Here is a 16820-nt window from a genome sequence, read left to right as displayed (position 1 = left end):
TTTTTTTCAATTCTAAAAATTAGAAAAAGATACAGGAGAAATTAAACTTAGATCAGATTAAAGTTCATTTACATTAATAAACATAGCATAAGAAAGCTAAAGTGCAAATAATTGATTCGAATTTCAAAAATTTTCGTATTTAAATTATTTCCTGATGTTTACGTGCAAAACGTGAAAATTCATGTTTTAAAAGACTGATTATATTGGAATAATTATTAAGAAAAATTGATGTCTCAAATCAACCAAAATGAAAAAAATAAACATTTATATAAACAAAATTTGAAAAAAATAATCGCTATATGATTGTTCGCTTCTATTATAATAATTTTGTGCTATATATTTGTTTATTAAAACTATTTGTTTCTTGGTAACGAAAATTTACTCATTCATGGCAAGCACACGAATGTAGTCTTGTGTATTTGGACGAAACAATATATATAACATGTCAAATATATCCTACAAGAAATTATTTTGCATTTATCACTAACAATGTTTATTAACAACATCGTGTTTTTTATTTTAATGACATTTAACGATGTTAATTAAATAATAACTATACAAGAAAAATGGAGCATTTATATAGGAGATTTATCGAAACCATTCACATAGAATTCATTGCCCTTCGTTTTGTACAGAGCTTTCAGGTCCTTATTGTCAGGATACATTTTCGATCTGCTCACCGAGATTTGGAATCCGCCATTTTTCATCCAATTCTGAGAAAATAAAAAATATGTAAAAATGTGTATGGAATATTTTAATAAAGCAATGCATTCGGTATGTTGAGATAAATTTGTGTTGCCATACCTTTTTATTGTATTTCACATGATAATAGACACAATAGATTCCAATGAAACTCATCATAAGTCTGGTTATCGAACGCCGTGTTACCGTTGCCTTCAACTCACCCTATAAAAGAATAGGAATTATTAATACTTCTTTTCTAAATATCACAAGTCCATACTATTAGCTAAATATTCTTTATTACTATGTATGGCGCCAACATGCTCTCAAATTTTAGTCCAGGTGCCATGTAGAATCTTCTGATTGGATTGTACATCTCTTCATAGTAACCTGGTGGTGTTATTGGTTCCTCAGGATCAAGCTTCTGTGCATCCAGCCACTTTTTCCTCCATGCTCGCTCCTCATCCGTCATTCCGAGCATCCGTTCCCTTTCACGTTCCATACGACGCACTATGGTCATGGGCCTGTCTCCATTCATGGCCGACGTATCCGGAACATCTGGTACTCTATGAAACAAATTACAACAAATTGCAGTAAATTGCGATAACTATACACTATTGTTACCTGTAAATAACTAAGCATTGCTCTGTTTCTTCTTTATGATATGCATGAATTCTATTACTGAACAATTTTTATGAAATGTTGGTGATGGTTTCAAATAATAAGAGAATTTATACAAAATAAGTGAAATAAGATCCAGCTATTTTTTATCAAGAGAATCTGAAACTTTAATGTCATATCAAAATTATATGTCAAAAGTGGTACATGTCAACATCCAAATATTTGTTTACGCTTGTTATTGGTCTGTCATAAAATTTATATATTTCAAAGAGCAGAGAATTTTTGATAAATAAAAAATATCCTACCGCGACATGATTCTCTGGAGAAACGCCTAAGTCCCAGGATATTAAAAGCACTGATTCTTCAGATCAAAAGTAAGGTTAGATCTACTTGCGCTGTTACATCACATATACAAACGGTTGCAGAAAGTTTTACTTCTCGCGCCATCTTTTATAAGAAACTTGGTTTTTTTTCGAGAGGCTACAGAGAAATTCAATAATGATATGAAAAATGTATATAAATAAAATAAAGTTTGATCAAACATTATTTTAATCAATGTTCAACTAATCAACTTGATCGACTAATTAATTGATAATTAATGCAAATAAAATTTGTTTTTAAAATATAATTATTAAAATTTATTTTATCTGTGTTGAGTCCAAATATTACTTTGTAAGTTAATATTAAAAATAAATAAAATGTTAATAATTACTAAAAATTAATATAATTTTATTCATGTTAATAAAACGTTGGAGAAATTAAATTTGATCAACATCACTTCTAAAAGCACAATTTCTAACTTGTTAACGCCAGCTTCAAATATTCTACATTTTTATAAATATTTATTAATTTATTTGTATATATCTAAAAATACTCTTGTATTTTTGCATTTAAAAAAATGTATCAAATTTTTAAAAATAAAAAGATATAAAATATATAATGATCATATAAAAAATGATATATATAAATATAGACAACTTAATAATAATGATAAAAGTATATTGAAGAATGACGATGGTATAAATTGATACTTTTGGTCGTAGATATATCATTTATTTATTTATTTAATCGACTCTCTCGCAGTATAGTTCTTCATTCATATACTTTATCTTTCGTAAATCAATTACAAGTGTCATCATCTATTATCTAAGGGTATAGGTAGGTAAGTTACAGGCTTTTTCACAGTATTGACTCTATATACTATCCAGATGTGACTAAAATCTGTATCTACAAATATACTATCTTGTATCTCGTATGTGTGTACAGGGTGTCTCGCAATCGTACTTCACTTCCTCCCAACGATAGTCCGTGAGAGTTGCGTCTCGTGACGTAGTGTTTAAAGTGACAACCGAAAAATAAATTAAGCGCACATACAACGAGCCGTGAACGAGTCTGCACGGAATTAATTTTTATTCACATGCAAACACGAAACACATACAAAAACAATCACAGACTCGATAGCATTATAATTCCATTTGTAAGTCTTCCTTAAATCATATAGTTTTACTGGCAAAGTTGCTTCGTTCCTCTCTCAAACGCGCTTTTTCAATTTCGTTACAATATCTATTGTCAAGAGAAAGCAGACACCTTGTAAACATATAGTATACATATATTTATATATTTATATATATATATATAATGTGGACCAGAAAAAGGCGGGATCTATGAAAGGCATCGACGAATTTGGGATGACATTTTCCGAAATTACTTCAACCGAGTGTAAGTACGTAGGTAAGCTAAAATCAAAACTAAGTACGATGAGAGTTAACTGTTAAGGATACAAAGTCTTACTCGCTGAATATATGCAAATCTAAGATACTTAATATGAGATGTTACGGAAAGAATTACCTCAAATTCGAGGACACATTTCTCTTGCCGACTCCTATTCTCTCGCCTCGGGTCCGCTCTGTATGTATATTTAATAACATCTTTATTTTCTCTCTATATATATATCTCATTTTTCCTTTCTCTTTCCCATATGGGAGTCAATAAATATATTTCTTTATTCGAGTCCCAAGGGCAGAAGAAATCGTCGCAGGTTCTGGAGTGAGAAGTAAGTCGTACGTGTACGTCTCCCGTCACAGGAGCTTTGGTAAAAGTTTCTTTCTTTTCTTTTTTTTTCCTCTCTTTTAAATCGGTTAATATCGATATACGTTAAAAGTAGATTTATACTTGATTTGACACATATGATTGAGGTTTCGAGCAAGTTTGTCCGCTGCTTAGCTCGCATCTCACAGCCTAGAGGTGATTTAAATCCGGAACGCGGTTCCATTTTAAACGGAACGCGCCGCAAAACGCCGGAAAACGCCGCACTATACCCCGACAAATGCCAAGCCCGCAGGTATTACGATTATTAACTCGTTTAACAGCCGAGTACACCTCCATCGCCCGAAATTTACGTTCGAGATTAGCGCGGAAATGTTGCGAAAAGATGCAGCGAAAATGGGTTTTTTTTGCTTTTTTTGTTTTTTTTTTTTTTTGTTTTTTTAAAGAACAAATTTTCTCAGGGAACCGACAAGAGCTCTCCGGAAATTTTCGGACAGTTTTCTTCGAAGATTAGAATATATTTTTCGGAGAATATTCTCGGAATATTTTAAGGATATTCGGTGAAGACGAGAATATTTCCCAATTTTGATGAACGAAACTTTGTGTATTCTCTGGAAGAAAGAATCTCGCACTTCTTCTTATACTGTCGCTTACAATAAATTGCGGAAACCAAATAACATCTCCAACAACTTTCATAGATATTCTCCGATCTCGATCAACGGGAATAAGACAAAACAGTTGTAGCCGCGGCTGGACTCTTGGCTTTTACTCGCCACCTGAAATAGCTATCTTATCTTCTATTTTGCAGCTTGAAAACTCCTTTATAGCCAAAGTATTGTGCGCATTTTTTATCTATTCACAATGAGCCGCATACATTTTCACCGTGTTCCCGTCACAGCTCGCTTGTTCAGTCTTTTGCGATCTATCTTCTATAAAATGCAATTAGAAGGAGTCACTCTCGTGGTAACGGAGACGGAATATTCGGAACGCGTTTGAAGTGTTTATTTTGTTTCCGCAAAGCGAACATAAACCGCGGACGCCGGACGCATCCTCCGCCGTTGTCGATAACACGCACTATCAGCGCGAATAGAATGAGAACGGTGTAAAACGTGCTGATCTCCGTTGAATTTGCTTCGCTATTAAACTAAGGAGAGGGCCGAGGGTCGCGGAGCAGCAACCGACTCCGAGTTCTATAATTCTTATCTCGCACCATTTTCATTCTTCTCGGCCAAATATATGTATATGTACTCTATATAATATATATCACACGTACGCAGACGTTTGTGTGCATGTGGTCATTGTGCATTTAAAGTAAATACGACGATAGTAAAATATTAAAGCGGCAGCAGAACACTGCAATACTGTTCGATCTGTGTAAAAGATCCTATTCATTTCCTCTTTCTCGTTTTTTTCCCCTTTACCCTTTCCTTCTTCTTTAAATCTTCTTTAAATTCTTTAATCTGATAAACACGATCGTTTTATTCTTTTTTTCCTCATTCTTTTAGCTATGTGTTTATGTACAACATGTGTATAATGATTTATCCGGCAACAGTCGACTTATTATTCGCGATAAACTTTCTCATTTGTCAACATGTCTCATATAAACTATGCAGTGCCAATACCTATCGAGTAAGATAAGTACACATAAAATATATGCAATCGATAAGTAACGTAATAAAATTATAAAGTACATGTCGTAAACATCATGGACGAGAAAAAGATCTATATATATATATATATATATATATATATATAGGGAGAGAGGACGATAATTTATGTATGTGTATATATATATATATATATATATATATATACGTTTTCTATACATTTAGAGTCTCTATGTACCCAGCTTTGTTTCAGATATTCGTTTGTCGCGATGCAGCCGGTATGAAGATACATATTGCTTGCATATATCCGTTGAACTGGTGTTGAGGAGCATTTCGCTACATTTGATTGTTTCGCGAAGTCAGCGATCAAATATTCTTCCGCTGATGCGACGTCCCTTCTCTTTTTTTTTCCCTTTTGCCTAGGAGTGTTCGACGCGATCCGAATCTGCGTCGGAATTAAAAGTGAAACAATTTAGTGCGTGGGATATATAGGAATCTCTTCTCCCATGTTAATGTAAATATTTTTTTGTCTAGACTAGCGGATCAGCGACGATATCGGTTCGTACTGATCCGAATTTAATCCGATACACTTTCATATGGTATAATTATAACATTCTTCTTCTCTTTTTCTGGCAATTTGTATTGCAGAACAGTGCATTTACTTTACAATGAATGTGAATGTACATATATATGTATATATATATATATATATATATATATAAGAATGTGCCGAAATTATCACGTTTTATTTCTTTCGAAAAATTGGCGTCCAATTTTTCTCAGCAAAAATTTAATTGATTTTATATTATACTATATTTATATTATACTATCATTTTAATTTTTAATATTGAATATATTTTTTATCGATGAAAATGATTAAATATTCAATACAATTTAAAATAGATTAGAAAATTGTTTTTAAAATTACGCTCTGCGAATTGGAGTCATTATGAGAGTCATCAATTTCGATATTTTGAAACAATTATTTTCTTTGTTTTAATATTTGTAACCGAGAAAAAATGTGATAATTTCGACACATATTGTTTATACAGTCAAAATGATCATTGAATTCTCATCACCACGCTCATCACCACCTTCGCTGGTTGCGACAATTTTTGCAGAAATTTGACAAGTCGTGGTATGTAATCGCGTGTAGCACATTATAACTTACTCACGGACACTGATTAAATAGTATTAAGTATTAATAAATATTACATTAAATGCTAGTTCTGCGATTATGTCTTTCTCAGAGATTTCGTCGAAAGTTTTGCTTGTTAAAGAAAATCAAAAGGAATAAATTATTTGATCAAATAAAAGTTACCATTCTTTTGATAATCAAAAAGTAAAATAAATTAACCATTTTAGGAATGAAAACGATACTTAGCGCTGGGTCGATAATGTTCAAATCAAACAAATTTAACTGTCTTAAAAATGATTTAAAGTAGATAATTTTTTTTCTTTCTTAATATCGATAATAAATTTAATTTACTATGGTCGCATATATAATAAAAATCGATTTGTCGATGTCGTCGAAGAAACTGAGAAAAGCGATTACCGGCGTGATCATTTTGCGCTCGCTGATTAATTAGGTACATTAGAGAATGCCTATCTAAATGGAGCGTGGCCGGAAATGGGGCTACGCGCGAAACGTGACATGCAACGACATTTAATGCAATTAGAATTATTTTATACACGCTAGCGCTATACGTATATATATCTTTCGATGAGATTCGGTAAGGATCGCCACACATTTTGGCATTGAGTCTTTCGGGTTGTACTCCTCGCGTCACGATTCAACTTCACTTGGTGTTATCAATTAATAAGTGGTAGTGGCATCTTGGACCGGTAGGCCTTAAAGACGATACAAACGCGCGCGAATGCGTGTACATGTGTCTGTTCGTATGTGTGTAAAGATTTCCGCGCGAGATTGGAGAAAAGAGCGGGGCCTCAGTCCCCGAAGGAAATACAATAATACTCGCGACGTATTCGTCGTCTTTCTCTATTATCAAATACACACATATATTTATTAATCATAATAAAAGTCAGCGCTATCCTAGGCTACTCTAGAGTCACCTATTAAGCAATAAAATTATATACATATCTACTACTCTTATTCTTTCCCTATTAACGACAATGCATGTAGAAAAATGAGCCTCTCGCGTCTTTGGTTAAACGCGAAGCATTTAGAAAGTAGTCTGGCAGTGGTTTCGTAGATGCTTCGACCTTAGCCTCGGACCAAATTTTGATTCTCATATTTTTTTCCCCTCCCTCTTTTTGCTATACTTTTGTTCTCTTTTTCGTTTTAGCTGTCGGTTGCAAGAAATTGAATCGAAGTGACGTTTACTCGGGACTCGTGTTATTGAGCTACAGTTTTTGTACCGGCGATTTCTGAAAGATACCAATACAATATGCTTTGCCCGGCGAGCTCGGATGAGCTCGACAAGTTTGTCAAGTTTAAATCTGAACAGTCTGCTGCCGTATACGACGCCTTCGATGCGTACGTACCTGACACAAAAACCCGCGCGTTCTACGTTCGGAAATTCATTTAAAGAAAATCTATCCTTTGGCATCATCGCTTTTGGCTTCATTATTAAACGACGATCGGTCGTTACGGTCCGTATAATTAGTCGGTTTCAATGAAACTTCGTCTTCCGTGTTCAATATGAACGATCATCGTCATCATCTTCTTCTCTTCAATGACTTTCAGAGCGCGCAACGCAAGTGACTGCGCAGACAATGGCACAAGAGCAGTATGTTCCTTAGGGTAGTGTCGTTTAGGTCACTGAGAAGTAAACTAGAGCTCTGCTTCCGCAAGGCAGCGGCATCAATTCCCGTCGCTTCAGTTCACGAATAGATGGTTATTACCTCTCGTCCACTACCCCGCACCATCAATACTCGTTCCAAGCCTTCGGTGAGCACCTCGAGGAATTCCATATCTGGTTTTCGGCAGTCAAGAAAAATTAACAATTTCCTTTTATTTTTTGTTTTTCCCAAAATCATTAATTTTACTCGGAAATTTATTCATTATTTACCAGGTTGCAGCTAATAATTTATTTAAATAATGTATTTTTACGATCAAAAGGATACAATTAGATTCACGCTCCATCTTCGTGTCCCGTGGCGGACCAGGAAGATTTAGGATGACTAACTGAGCCTCACTGCTCATCTTGCGAATTACTTCGTTCAATTTCAACGAAGTGTGCATACGTCTCACGTCACCCTCGTCGCTGTTGTAAAATTGATTATTAAAGAATAAATATCGACGTCAAAATCAAGAAAATAATCGCAATACTCACGGTGTAATTGTAGGTTTCTTAACCGGACTTTGATTTTTGTTTTCCTGAGCTGCATTTTCTTTCGCCTCCATTGCTCCCTTTGCCTCCTTCTCAGTATTCTCTCTGTTTTCCGCCTTGGGCGAGCTACTGATTAGCTTTGATTCTTCGTCATTGTTCTCTTTAACTTCGTCCTTTTCATTTAGCTCCTCAGCAACGTCCTCCTTGTTGTTTAATTCGGTTTCCATTAGCTTCGTATCGTCGGTCACATTCGTACTTTGATTACCCGGCTCCTGGAATCTCACTTTCGTCGGCACTTTGGCATCCACGTTGTGATGGTGATCTACGATCGCCTGTACCTGTATAATAGTAATACCATTGAGTGAATAAGCAAACACTTTATTCTGTGCAGCAGGATGGACAGTCGAGAGGTGACTAATAATCTAGCATCAAAGCACTATGATCATAAATCAATGCTATCTATGTAAGCGATCGTGCCAATTAAGCTGAAACTGGGAGTCGCGAAGAGTTCCTGAGATTATGATGGACAGGAAGAAATAAACCGACGTGGTCGTTTAATAAAATAACATAATATCTAAGAATTGTTTCTTAAAACAATTTTGATTTTCGAAAGTTGGAAAATACAAAACAGAAAATTATCCCCTATCTCTTAAATTATTTATAATTTATTTTCACAGAATATCGTTTGTTATATTCTTTAGAAAGTCATATTTTAGAAATTAGAAATTTATTTTTACTTTTAACTTTAATAAAACGTTTCTAGTTTAAACTGACGTTTCCTATAATACCAAAGAATTTAATTTACTATATTTATAAAATATCAACTCTTGATCCGCGGCAGTTTCTTCTACCTTAATATTACTGGGAATATAATAATAAGACTGTTATGTGATATCATGAGGAAGGAAATATAACACAATAAAACCGTCGGTGCAATGGAGCAATGATGGGAGAGAGGCATACATGGAACTCCGGGGGTAATCTGACAAACCAGAGGTAATTTTTCCTCGGCGGGTACCTCGTTGAAGTCCACCAATGACTGCACCTTTATCCGTGAAGAGCACGCAACAAACAGACACACACACCGATCAGTATCACCGTCACCATTTCTTGTTACTTAGCATTATATGCCTGTACATATTACAGTAATCAATTTTCCCCCTTTATCCACGATTTAATACTCACCACTCCAAGTGATTGCTTCTTATTTAATTGCAGCTCGCGTAGCATCTGGTTTCTTTGCTCCATAATTAGAGTGCGTTCGTATGTGTACGCGGAGATATCGGTATTTGTCTGCAAACAGATCAAGATTACGAAATATAAATTTATCAAAATATTCGCGTTATTATGCATATTTCGTCGTTAAAAATTTGCATTGCGTTTCATTCATCTTTAAGAAATAAAATAGAAGAAAATTTTCTAATAAATTTAAACTTTTTTTTCGAAATTGTAGAATCAAATTACCATTTCGACAATCTCCACTTCCGCCTCGATTCTCAAGTCATACAAAAATTTCTTCAGATCCTTCTTCATTTGTATTGAATTGTCTTCCATCTGCGCAACTGTGAAAATTCTCATCTTGCAGTTCTTCCAGGTACGATGTTGTTTCAGCAGGAACGGTAGTAGCATCAATAAGCCACCGTCATGAACAATCCACCAGACATCAATGTTGCCAATAATCTTTTCGCTGGAATCTGGGAAGAAGTTTATGCCTTTGGGTACCAACAATGCCATTTTTGCAGCCGCAACGCTCCTCACAGTCTGCAAAAAGACTCGCCAGGTTCTTTCCTCCTCCGATTGTCGCCAGCCGTACGGCCATCCCAGTATCACTGTATTAGGCTTTAAGCCGCCAAGCCCGGTATTTTGTATCAGTGAGCTCAGCCCTTCGACAACATTCTTTGCAACGAGAACATCGACGAAACCTTTCACTCTTTCTTCCGCCGCGGTCTTCTTGAGACTCTGCTTGGCTGCTAGCGCTTCACCCGAATTCTGCGTATAGTCACCGGGGATACAACTGACACTGATAGTGAGACCCTTACCAGCCTTGAGTTGACTGGCAAAGGCAAAGAGCTTGCGATACTTAGGCACCAAGTCATCGGTAAGTTTGGCGAGGATCAAGATCTGTGGGCGCCAGTTCTTCGTGTGCGGTGGACCCTCCTCGAGCCTGAGCAACGAGTATCTGGCAGCGGACAACGCTAGACCGCGAATACCGTCACCCCATTCCTTTTCGGCGCCGCGATACTCGATATATTTATAAATGCAGCTAGCCATACCCATTGCCAGCAGTGCGTAGTACCAACTAGTCATAAACATGATGGCGATGCAGAGAGCCAAGCCGAGGAACGACAGGCTCCAGTGGTAATATTTGAAACGTGGCCGCCAATTGGGTGTGCGTAGCAGTGTTTGCAGGGCACAGGCGAGATTGACGAAACCGTAACACATAAGGAAAAACATAGACAGCAATGGTGCTAGATAGTCCACGTTGCCGAGCAGGATACCGCCCTGGCAAATCAAGACAGTGAGCACCAAAGCGCGAGTAGGTTCGCCTCGACTGGAACTGGTTGCGAATGGCGTTAGGAAGGGAATGATACCGTCCTTAGCAATCGCCTGTAGCAATCGCGGCGCTCCTGTGAGAGATTGAAGGCCAGCACCCAAAGTGGATAAGAATGAGCCGATCAGGATCACCCACTGATTCGGCCAGGCCATGTTCGCTACTACCAGCTTGCCGCCGATACTCTGCCCGAATTTATCGCGTAGCAGCAAATTGTCAACAGTGCCGGCAAATAGTAGGACACTGGACAGATAAACCGTGGAAGTCGTCACGATTGCGCAGATCGTGCCGATTGGAATGGATTTCTGGGCATCAGCCAGGTCACCGGATCGGTTGGAACCCGCCATAATACCTACACATTAAATTCAGTATCTTGTTAGTTAAAAATAAATATCGTAACGTTAATTAAAAGTTGACGAGGTTTACATCGAATGCAATAAAAAGATGAATGTAACACTATATTAAATATGTTAATGTTTGCATTTGCTTACCTGTAACGGAAGGAAAGAATATACCGATGAGAATAGTGAAGGTTGTAGTGAGATCGACCTGGACCTGATTGAAGCTCGATCCCGACAGAACGTCGATGTCCTTCGGATCATGTCCGTAAGCGATTAACTGAGCCTCCTCTTGGAAACTGTCCCATATGTTCTCTGCGTGGCAAAAAATAGAAAACAGAGAGTATCCTCCATATTTTTATTTTATATTGTTCTTTAATATTTCTGATACAATTAAATTCTAATCTCACCTAGAAATACACCGCTCGCCAAGCCGCGAATACCGTTAACAATGGTAAGATTGTTCTCGAGGTAATATCGGTCGCATCTCGTGCCGTTGCAATAAATATTATGTAAAACGCCGCTGACGTTTTTATTACAATCGGTTAAAACATTAAGATCCTTTAGTAATCTTCTGCCAAGTATACATAATCTAAAACACAAGTATCAGTTCTTTAAAACACTAGATCTTTTTTGCTTTTTCATTCATTCTCATTTATAATCACTTATCGTCGTATTATTATAATTGTCACGATATTCCGATAGTAGTAATGACTGCATAATGGGAAAATTAGTATCGTAAATAAGTTTAGTTACTTGAGAGCCTCGCTCCCGTTAAAGTTTACGAAGAGCCCCACGTAAACAGCGAGGATGGATAAAATGACGCAGGCCAGTGCGACGGTGGCGAACTTGTTAACAAACTTTACGCCCACAAAGACAATCGTGCCCATTATCATCAGCAAGACAGTGCCGTACACTCGAAAGTTGTTGTACATAATGTTCGCGTCTTTCGTGAAGTCGCCGAATATGCTGAGCGACGGCGCCATATAAGTCTGCACAGACGTATCGTAAAGTTAACGAGACAGAAAAAAATGCAGAGTCCTCTTGAGTTTTTACAAAATCATATAAAATTCTATCGTAATATAATATTTAAAATGCAATAAATTGCATTTTTTTATGTACATTGCGAGTTCCACATGCGTTACATAATCAATCAACGTTAATCTTAAACGTGACGATTATGAAATACCAAGATAGTCTCTTTTTATTAGAAGCGAAGTATAAGTTAATTATCGTAACCAGTTAATTAGGAGAGCTACGATTGACACGTTGTAACATTGTTAACTGATCGATACTTACGAGGACGATCTCGACGGCACCGATGATGTACATCGCAGCAGCCAAGGTGGTACCGGTGTAAAACAGCATACCCACCGCGCCGCCGAATTCCGGGCCTAAGCTTCTCGAAATCATGAAGTAGGAACCACCGGCCGGCACCACGCCGTTGGTGGCGATGGCACTCATGCTGATTGCTGTTAGCATCGTCTACGCAAACGAAGAATAATCATAATTTGCAATCGGTTTTACGTTCACCGAACTCGCGAAAAGTTATTCGTCTTCAGTCGCTAAGATTTCAAAAATTAATATCTCAATATCTCTAAATTTCTCAAATCAACTTAAACTTCTGCTATTGATGAACGAGATATTAATAAAATATTATATTATTGAATTTCGCATATCCTTAAACTTGTATGGTATGGTTTCAAATTTTTTTTTTTCACGTTTCTGTACTTTTATACATGCGCATAATATGTGATTGAAATTTTGATTTGCAGTTAGGAGACGAATACTCACAACGCAACAGCAGCAAAGCACGATGAAGAAACCCTGAATGGCGCCGGCTGTGCCGACTACCCATGTCAACCGGATAAAGAGGATCACGCCAAAGATGTTCTGGATACACGGCAAGTAGACACCTATGAGAGTACCCATCCGCGCCCCACCCCCCGCAGGCGGGGCTGGTTTGTCCGGATCAGTCGCGGCAGGGATGGTGTTGCTATAGTTGGCCAAGCTGTTGAGCAACGTCGAGATTCGCGGCCGATCCTCCATCTCCTCCTGCAAGGATTCACGATGTGATATTTTCATCTATCGTATGTAACTACGTATCGTATGTAACTCGATATGAGACTTGAAAATAAAATTACGTTTTTCACCCCGAGCGAGTTATTATTTTTAGTTATTATTTTTTCTTCCTTCTCTAGTAGTAATATCCTAATGACAACACATTTTAATTAAAAAGTTCTCTCTTGTGAGAAAAAAATGCGATCTTTTGCTGTACATTCCGTTAGCTCAATTATTCTATTCGACATTTAAGGAATATAAGCTTCGTATTTCAGCCAGTCATGGCTGATCATATATAAACTCTTACTACTTCTGTCTGCACGGTCACGTACAAACTTTTGCTACTTTTACCCAGCTGTATATATATATATATATATATATATATATATATATATATATATACACATATGTTTTTTTTCTATTTTCGTCTGGTTGTATACAGATTTTGTTATCGAACAGAATACAGAAGAATCCTGAGATGAATGATTCCTCTCACCAGTCGTAGACTCTTATCACTCGCGCGCTTGTTCCTATGGCAAGAATCGCAACCCCCGTCCGTTGTGGTATCCAATAATTTCTCATATAAGGTTTCTTATTATGCCGAAAGGGACGTCACAACCTCATTTGCAATTTTATTGACAAACTTTTGCGGGAAAGTGTCGCGTAACTCCGTCCGCCGGGACGCTTTTATGGAAATTGTTACTCCTTTGTCATGTAAGTTCTCGCTGCAACCTCGTTACAACGATATTACACATTGTCGATCTAATTTCATAACGACTCCTTTTCACATCGGGCATTCTGATTGCGTGTTACACGGATTTGCAAATAAGATTATGTTCGAATATAATAACGTAGTAAAAGAGAAGAGATTTTAAAGAATACAAGCTAGAAAGATCGACGCGACAATTTTTTTCTCACGAAATTGTAATATACTCTAGATCTATCTTTTTCGTGATGTATCTCTCTAATTTTTTTTATCTTTGCATGTCACACTTTTTTATAGCAGGCAATTTAGTTAAAGCTCCGATTCGACGAATGAGATCCATAAATTCACTCTTTCCCCCTCTGTGATCTTGATAAAATTTGACAAGTTCGTAAAGTGAATAAAATCATAACTATTTTCAGGTACAAGTGTGTAAATTACCCTTCAAAATTCCGCTGCATCTCTTTTCCCTTTTCAGTTGTAATTTTCTTCGTCGGGAATGATTTCTCCTGAGATTTACATGCGCGATAAAAATGTACCGCTATTACACCTTCTCAGGTTTATCTTCAATTGCGGTGTTCGGTCGAGTTAAACGAGAAATACGAGAGGGTTAAAGTCGCCGTGGAGCGAATTATCGGATTCGAAGGAAGAAACGGGGCACAATACTCATCCCGCGCGCGGTTCATAGCTCGACAATGCAATTTTAAAACGCAATTTTAAACAGAACTAGGTAGATAAGGAAACTGGGCTGGAAGCCGCCAGCCGCTCTCTTACGGTTAGAAAAGTAGTAGGATCCTTCGTTAAAACTCTAAGAAGGAACGATGACAAGAGGGAGGAAAAGAAAGGGCTTAGTTCCTGAGAGTATGGCTTAACTTTCGTTATAAAAGAACAGAAATTCAGAAAAGGATTCTTAGCGGTCGCGAAATTCAGAAAAGGATTCTTAACGGTCGCGAAATTTCATTTTGTTTTCTCAGAATTCCAAAATGCAACACGCTATTGAGGAAACTGCAGCTGTCGCAAAAAATGTAATTTCGCAAATAATCCTCTTAACTTTACGGCGAATCAGTTTTCAGCAAGGCTGTTCTGTTCGTAAACCGCGGTTTTTTTTTTTATAATTACAGAATACAGTAATTATTACACATTAACCTTTTTATAATTTATATCGGAGCAGATAATCTTTTTTAGAGAAGAATCCAACGGCAGGAAAATGATTAATAAACATGACATTAAAAGTTAACGAGTTCAAGCTATGCATATTTCTTCTTCTTTTTTCCGATAGACATAGAAATTTTCCTTTTTCTTTAAAAATATGCGCTGACTTTTTAATTAAAATAGGTTTATGTTTTAAAGTATAACTTCGCGAAATGAGATTTAATTTGTTATACTTACACTGTAGAGATATAGATTGGTCTCATATCCCGATCTTTTCTCGGAATTGGTACCGCTGACAATAGGATCGCCATCTCCGCCTGCGCCGCCTCCATCGCCTGGAAGTAAGAAAACATAATTAATTATTCACTGTTTTGTCTGGATTTTAAAGTTCTTTAAAAACGAAATTATTCTACCTTGAAGTTTCTACTGTTAATGGCATATTAAGAATGTTCTCGAGAAAATTAGCGTCTTTTTGCGAAAGACTATATAAAAGAAAGCATTTAATTACCTATTTAATGATTAAGTTTTATTTTCACCATTTTTTTGTTATATTTTCTCTTATATTTTTGTCTTTTTTTTTCGTTCAATTCCGTTTCCTCGCTCATTCTTATGTTTCGCGAATAATTTGAGCTAATAAATATGTTTTCGCAAAAATCCATATGTTTACTGTTACTTGCTGAATATTGCGTAATTAATAAATACTCGTCCTGTGACATACATTGCGAAAAATGTACATCATTACGCGAAAATCTGACAATTGAACTAATGAGAGGGTCGTTCGTGAGATACTGAAACCCTCTTAGGGTACTTAGAGAGAGTCATAACATTTACAACTGTCTACTTGATGGTCCATATGACATTACGTCTACTTTTATGACCATTAAGTATTAATTGTTAAGCCATTATATGCTCGTGAAATGATGTATAAATCCGGGTCCGGTGACAACATTAATTTTTATCGCGGTCCGACAAATGCGTTGGAAACTTGAAGTGCGCAACGACAAAAAAAAATATGAAAAATTTTTATAAACTTGCGATTATACGCGATTGTTTTAATTCTTGTTTCTACGTTCGGTATTCGGTATTTAAAAGATTGTCGGCTATTTTAAAAAAAAGCGGGTTATATTTCACATATAATTTCGCTTACGTTACTCGGGCGTATTTTTCATTTTACCACGTTCGCTTTCCTCACACAATATTTCGTAAGCGAAAAGAAAGCTGTAGATTGGCGAGAATCTAACGATATTGCGATATCGTTAAAGGGGCTAACTTCCAATGTAGCATCCCGCGATACAAATGGCAACGTTCCAACTGGCACGTACGATCGTTAATCGACCTGACAGAATTTTTATCAACGCGAATTCAGAGTCGGTCTCGCGAGGAGAGCTCCGGTCTCTCGGCCCATTCGTCTTTCTCAGCGAATCTCGATCCTCTCTTGGTATTCCATCAAGACGTTCATTCCAGTAGAGAGATATTTCTTATCCAACTCGAAAGACCCGCAATACTCGAATATAGAATTTGCCATATTTTCTCCGATTGATTTATCGTTTCTCAGGGGACTCAGTTCTTTCTTTAGAAAACACGCACGTCCATAATGTTCGAATTATAAGCTCGAAAGATAAAAGACTCAGTGAATAACGTCGAATTCTTCAAAATAAAAAAAAAAAAAAAAAAAAAAAATACATAAATTCAAATAAGAATAATTTTTTCAGAGATAAGCTATTGTTATAAAGTATTTTACGGCAAGTTTCTAAAGATACAAAGTTA

The 16820-nt window shown here is 36.5% G+C and overlaps 3 protein-coding genes across 12 annotated transcripts in view; 1 reads left to right on the top strand and 2 right to left on the bottom strand.

The window, feature by feature from the left end:
- The window catches only part of PMCA (plasma membrane calcium-transporting ATPase 3), a 98241-nt gene extending 84946 nt beyond the window's left edge, over positions 1–13295 (top strand). Inside the window, exon 14 of the mRNA XM_089084716.1 lies at positions 12913–13295. Within this exon, the coding sequence (XP_088940842.1) occupies positions 12913–12957 (45 nt within the window). The 3' untranslated portion in view covers positions 12958–13295. The remainder of the gene's footprint in view (positions 1–12912) is intronic.
- ND-B17 (NADH dehydrogenase (ubiquinone) B17 subunit) lies at positions 390–1764 on the bottom strand. Its single transcript, XM_011641393.3, has 4 exons — positions 1608–1764; positions 986–1247; positions 805–906; positions 390–713 (listed from the first exon to the last, which is right to left on the bottom strand). The coding sequence occupies exons 1-4, from the start codon at positions 1613–1615 to the stop codon at positions 576–578; spliced, it is 510 nt and encodes a 169-aa protein (XP_011639695.1). The 5' UTR covers positions 1616–1764; the 3' UTR covers positions 390–575.
- Positions 2334–16820, bottom strand: part of kcc (solute carrier family 12 member kcc) — a 74012-nt gene continuing 59525 nt past the window's right edge. For 8 of the 10 annotated variants that reach the window (XM_089084730.1, XM_089084732.1, XM_089084731.1 and 5 more), the window contains 12 exons: positions 15291–15388; positions 12932–13192; positions 12437–12622; positions 11894–12129; positions 11548–11729; positions 11291–11452; positions 9713–11151; positions 9434–9541; positions 9240–9293; positions 8252–8586; positions 8043–8182; positions 2334–7891 (listed from right to left, as the gene is read on the bottom strand). In XM_089084730.1, coding sequence (XP_088940856.1) covers positions 7800–7891; positions 8043–8182; positions 8252–8586; positions 9240–9293; positions 9434–9541; positions 9713–11151; positions 11291–11452; positions 11548–11729; positions 11894–12129; positions 12437–12622; positions 12932–13192; positions 15291–15388 — 3293 coding nt within the window. In that variant the 3' untranslated portion in view covers positions 2334–7799. The remainder of the gene's footprint in view (positions 7892–8042; positions 8183–8251; positions 8587–9239; positions 9294–9433; positions 9542–9712; positions 11152–11290; positions 11453–11547; positions 11730–11893; positions 12130–12436; positions 12623–12931; positions 13193–15290; positions 15389–16820) is intronic. The other 2 variants (XM_089084733.1, XM_089084734.1) reach the window with 2 other exon arrangements.

The sequence above is a fragment of the Pogonomyrmex barbatus genome, unplaced genomic scaffold (assembly GCF_055798465.1).
Source record: "Pogonomyrmex barbatus isolate J1 unplaced genomic scaffold, ASM5579846v1 scaffold9, whole genome shotgun sequence".
Taxonomy (NCBI): domain Eukaryota; kingdom Metazoa; phylum Arthropoda; class Insecta; order Hymenoptera; family Formicidae; genus Pogonomyrmex; species Pogonomyrmex barbatus.
The sequence above is the reverse complement of the archived record's forward strand: the minus strand, read 5'-3'. Positions and strand labels throughout refer to the sequence as shown.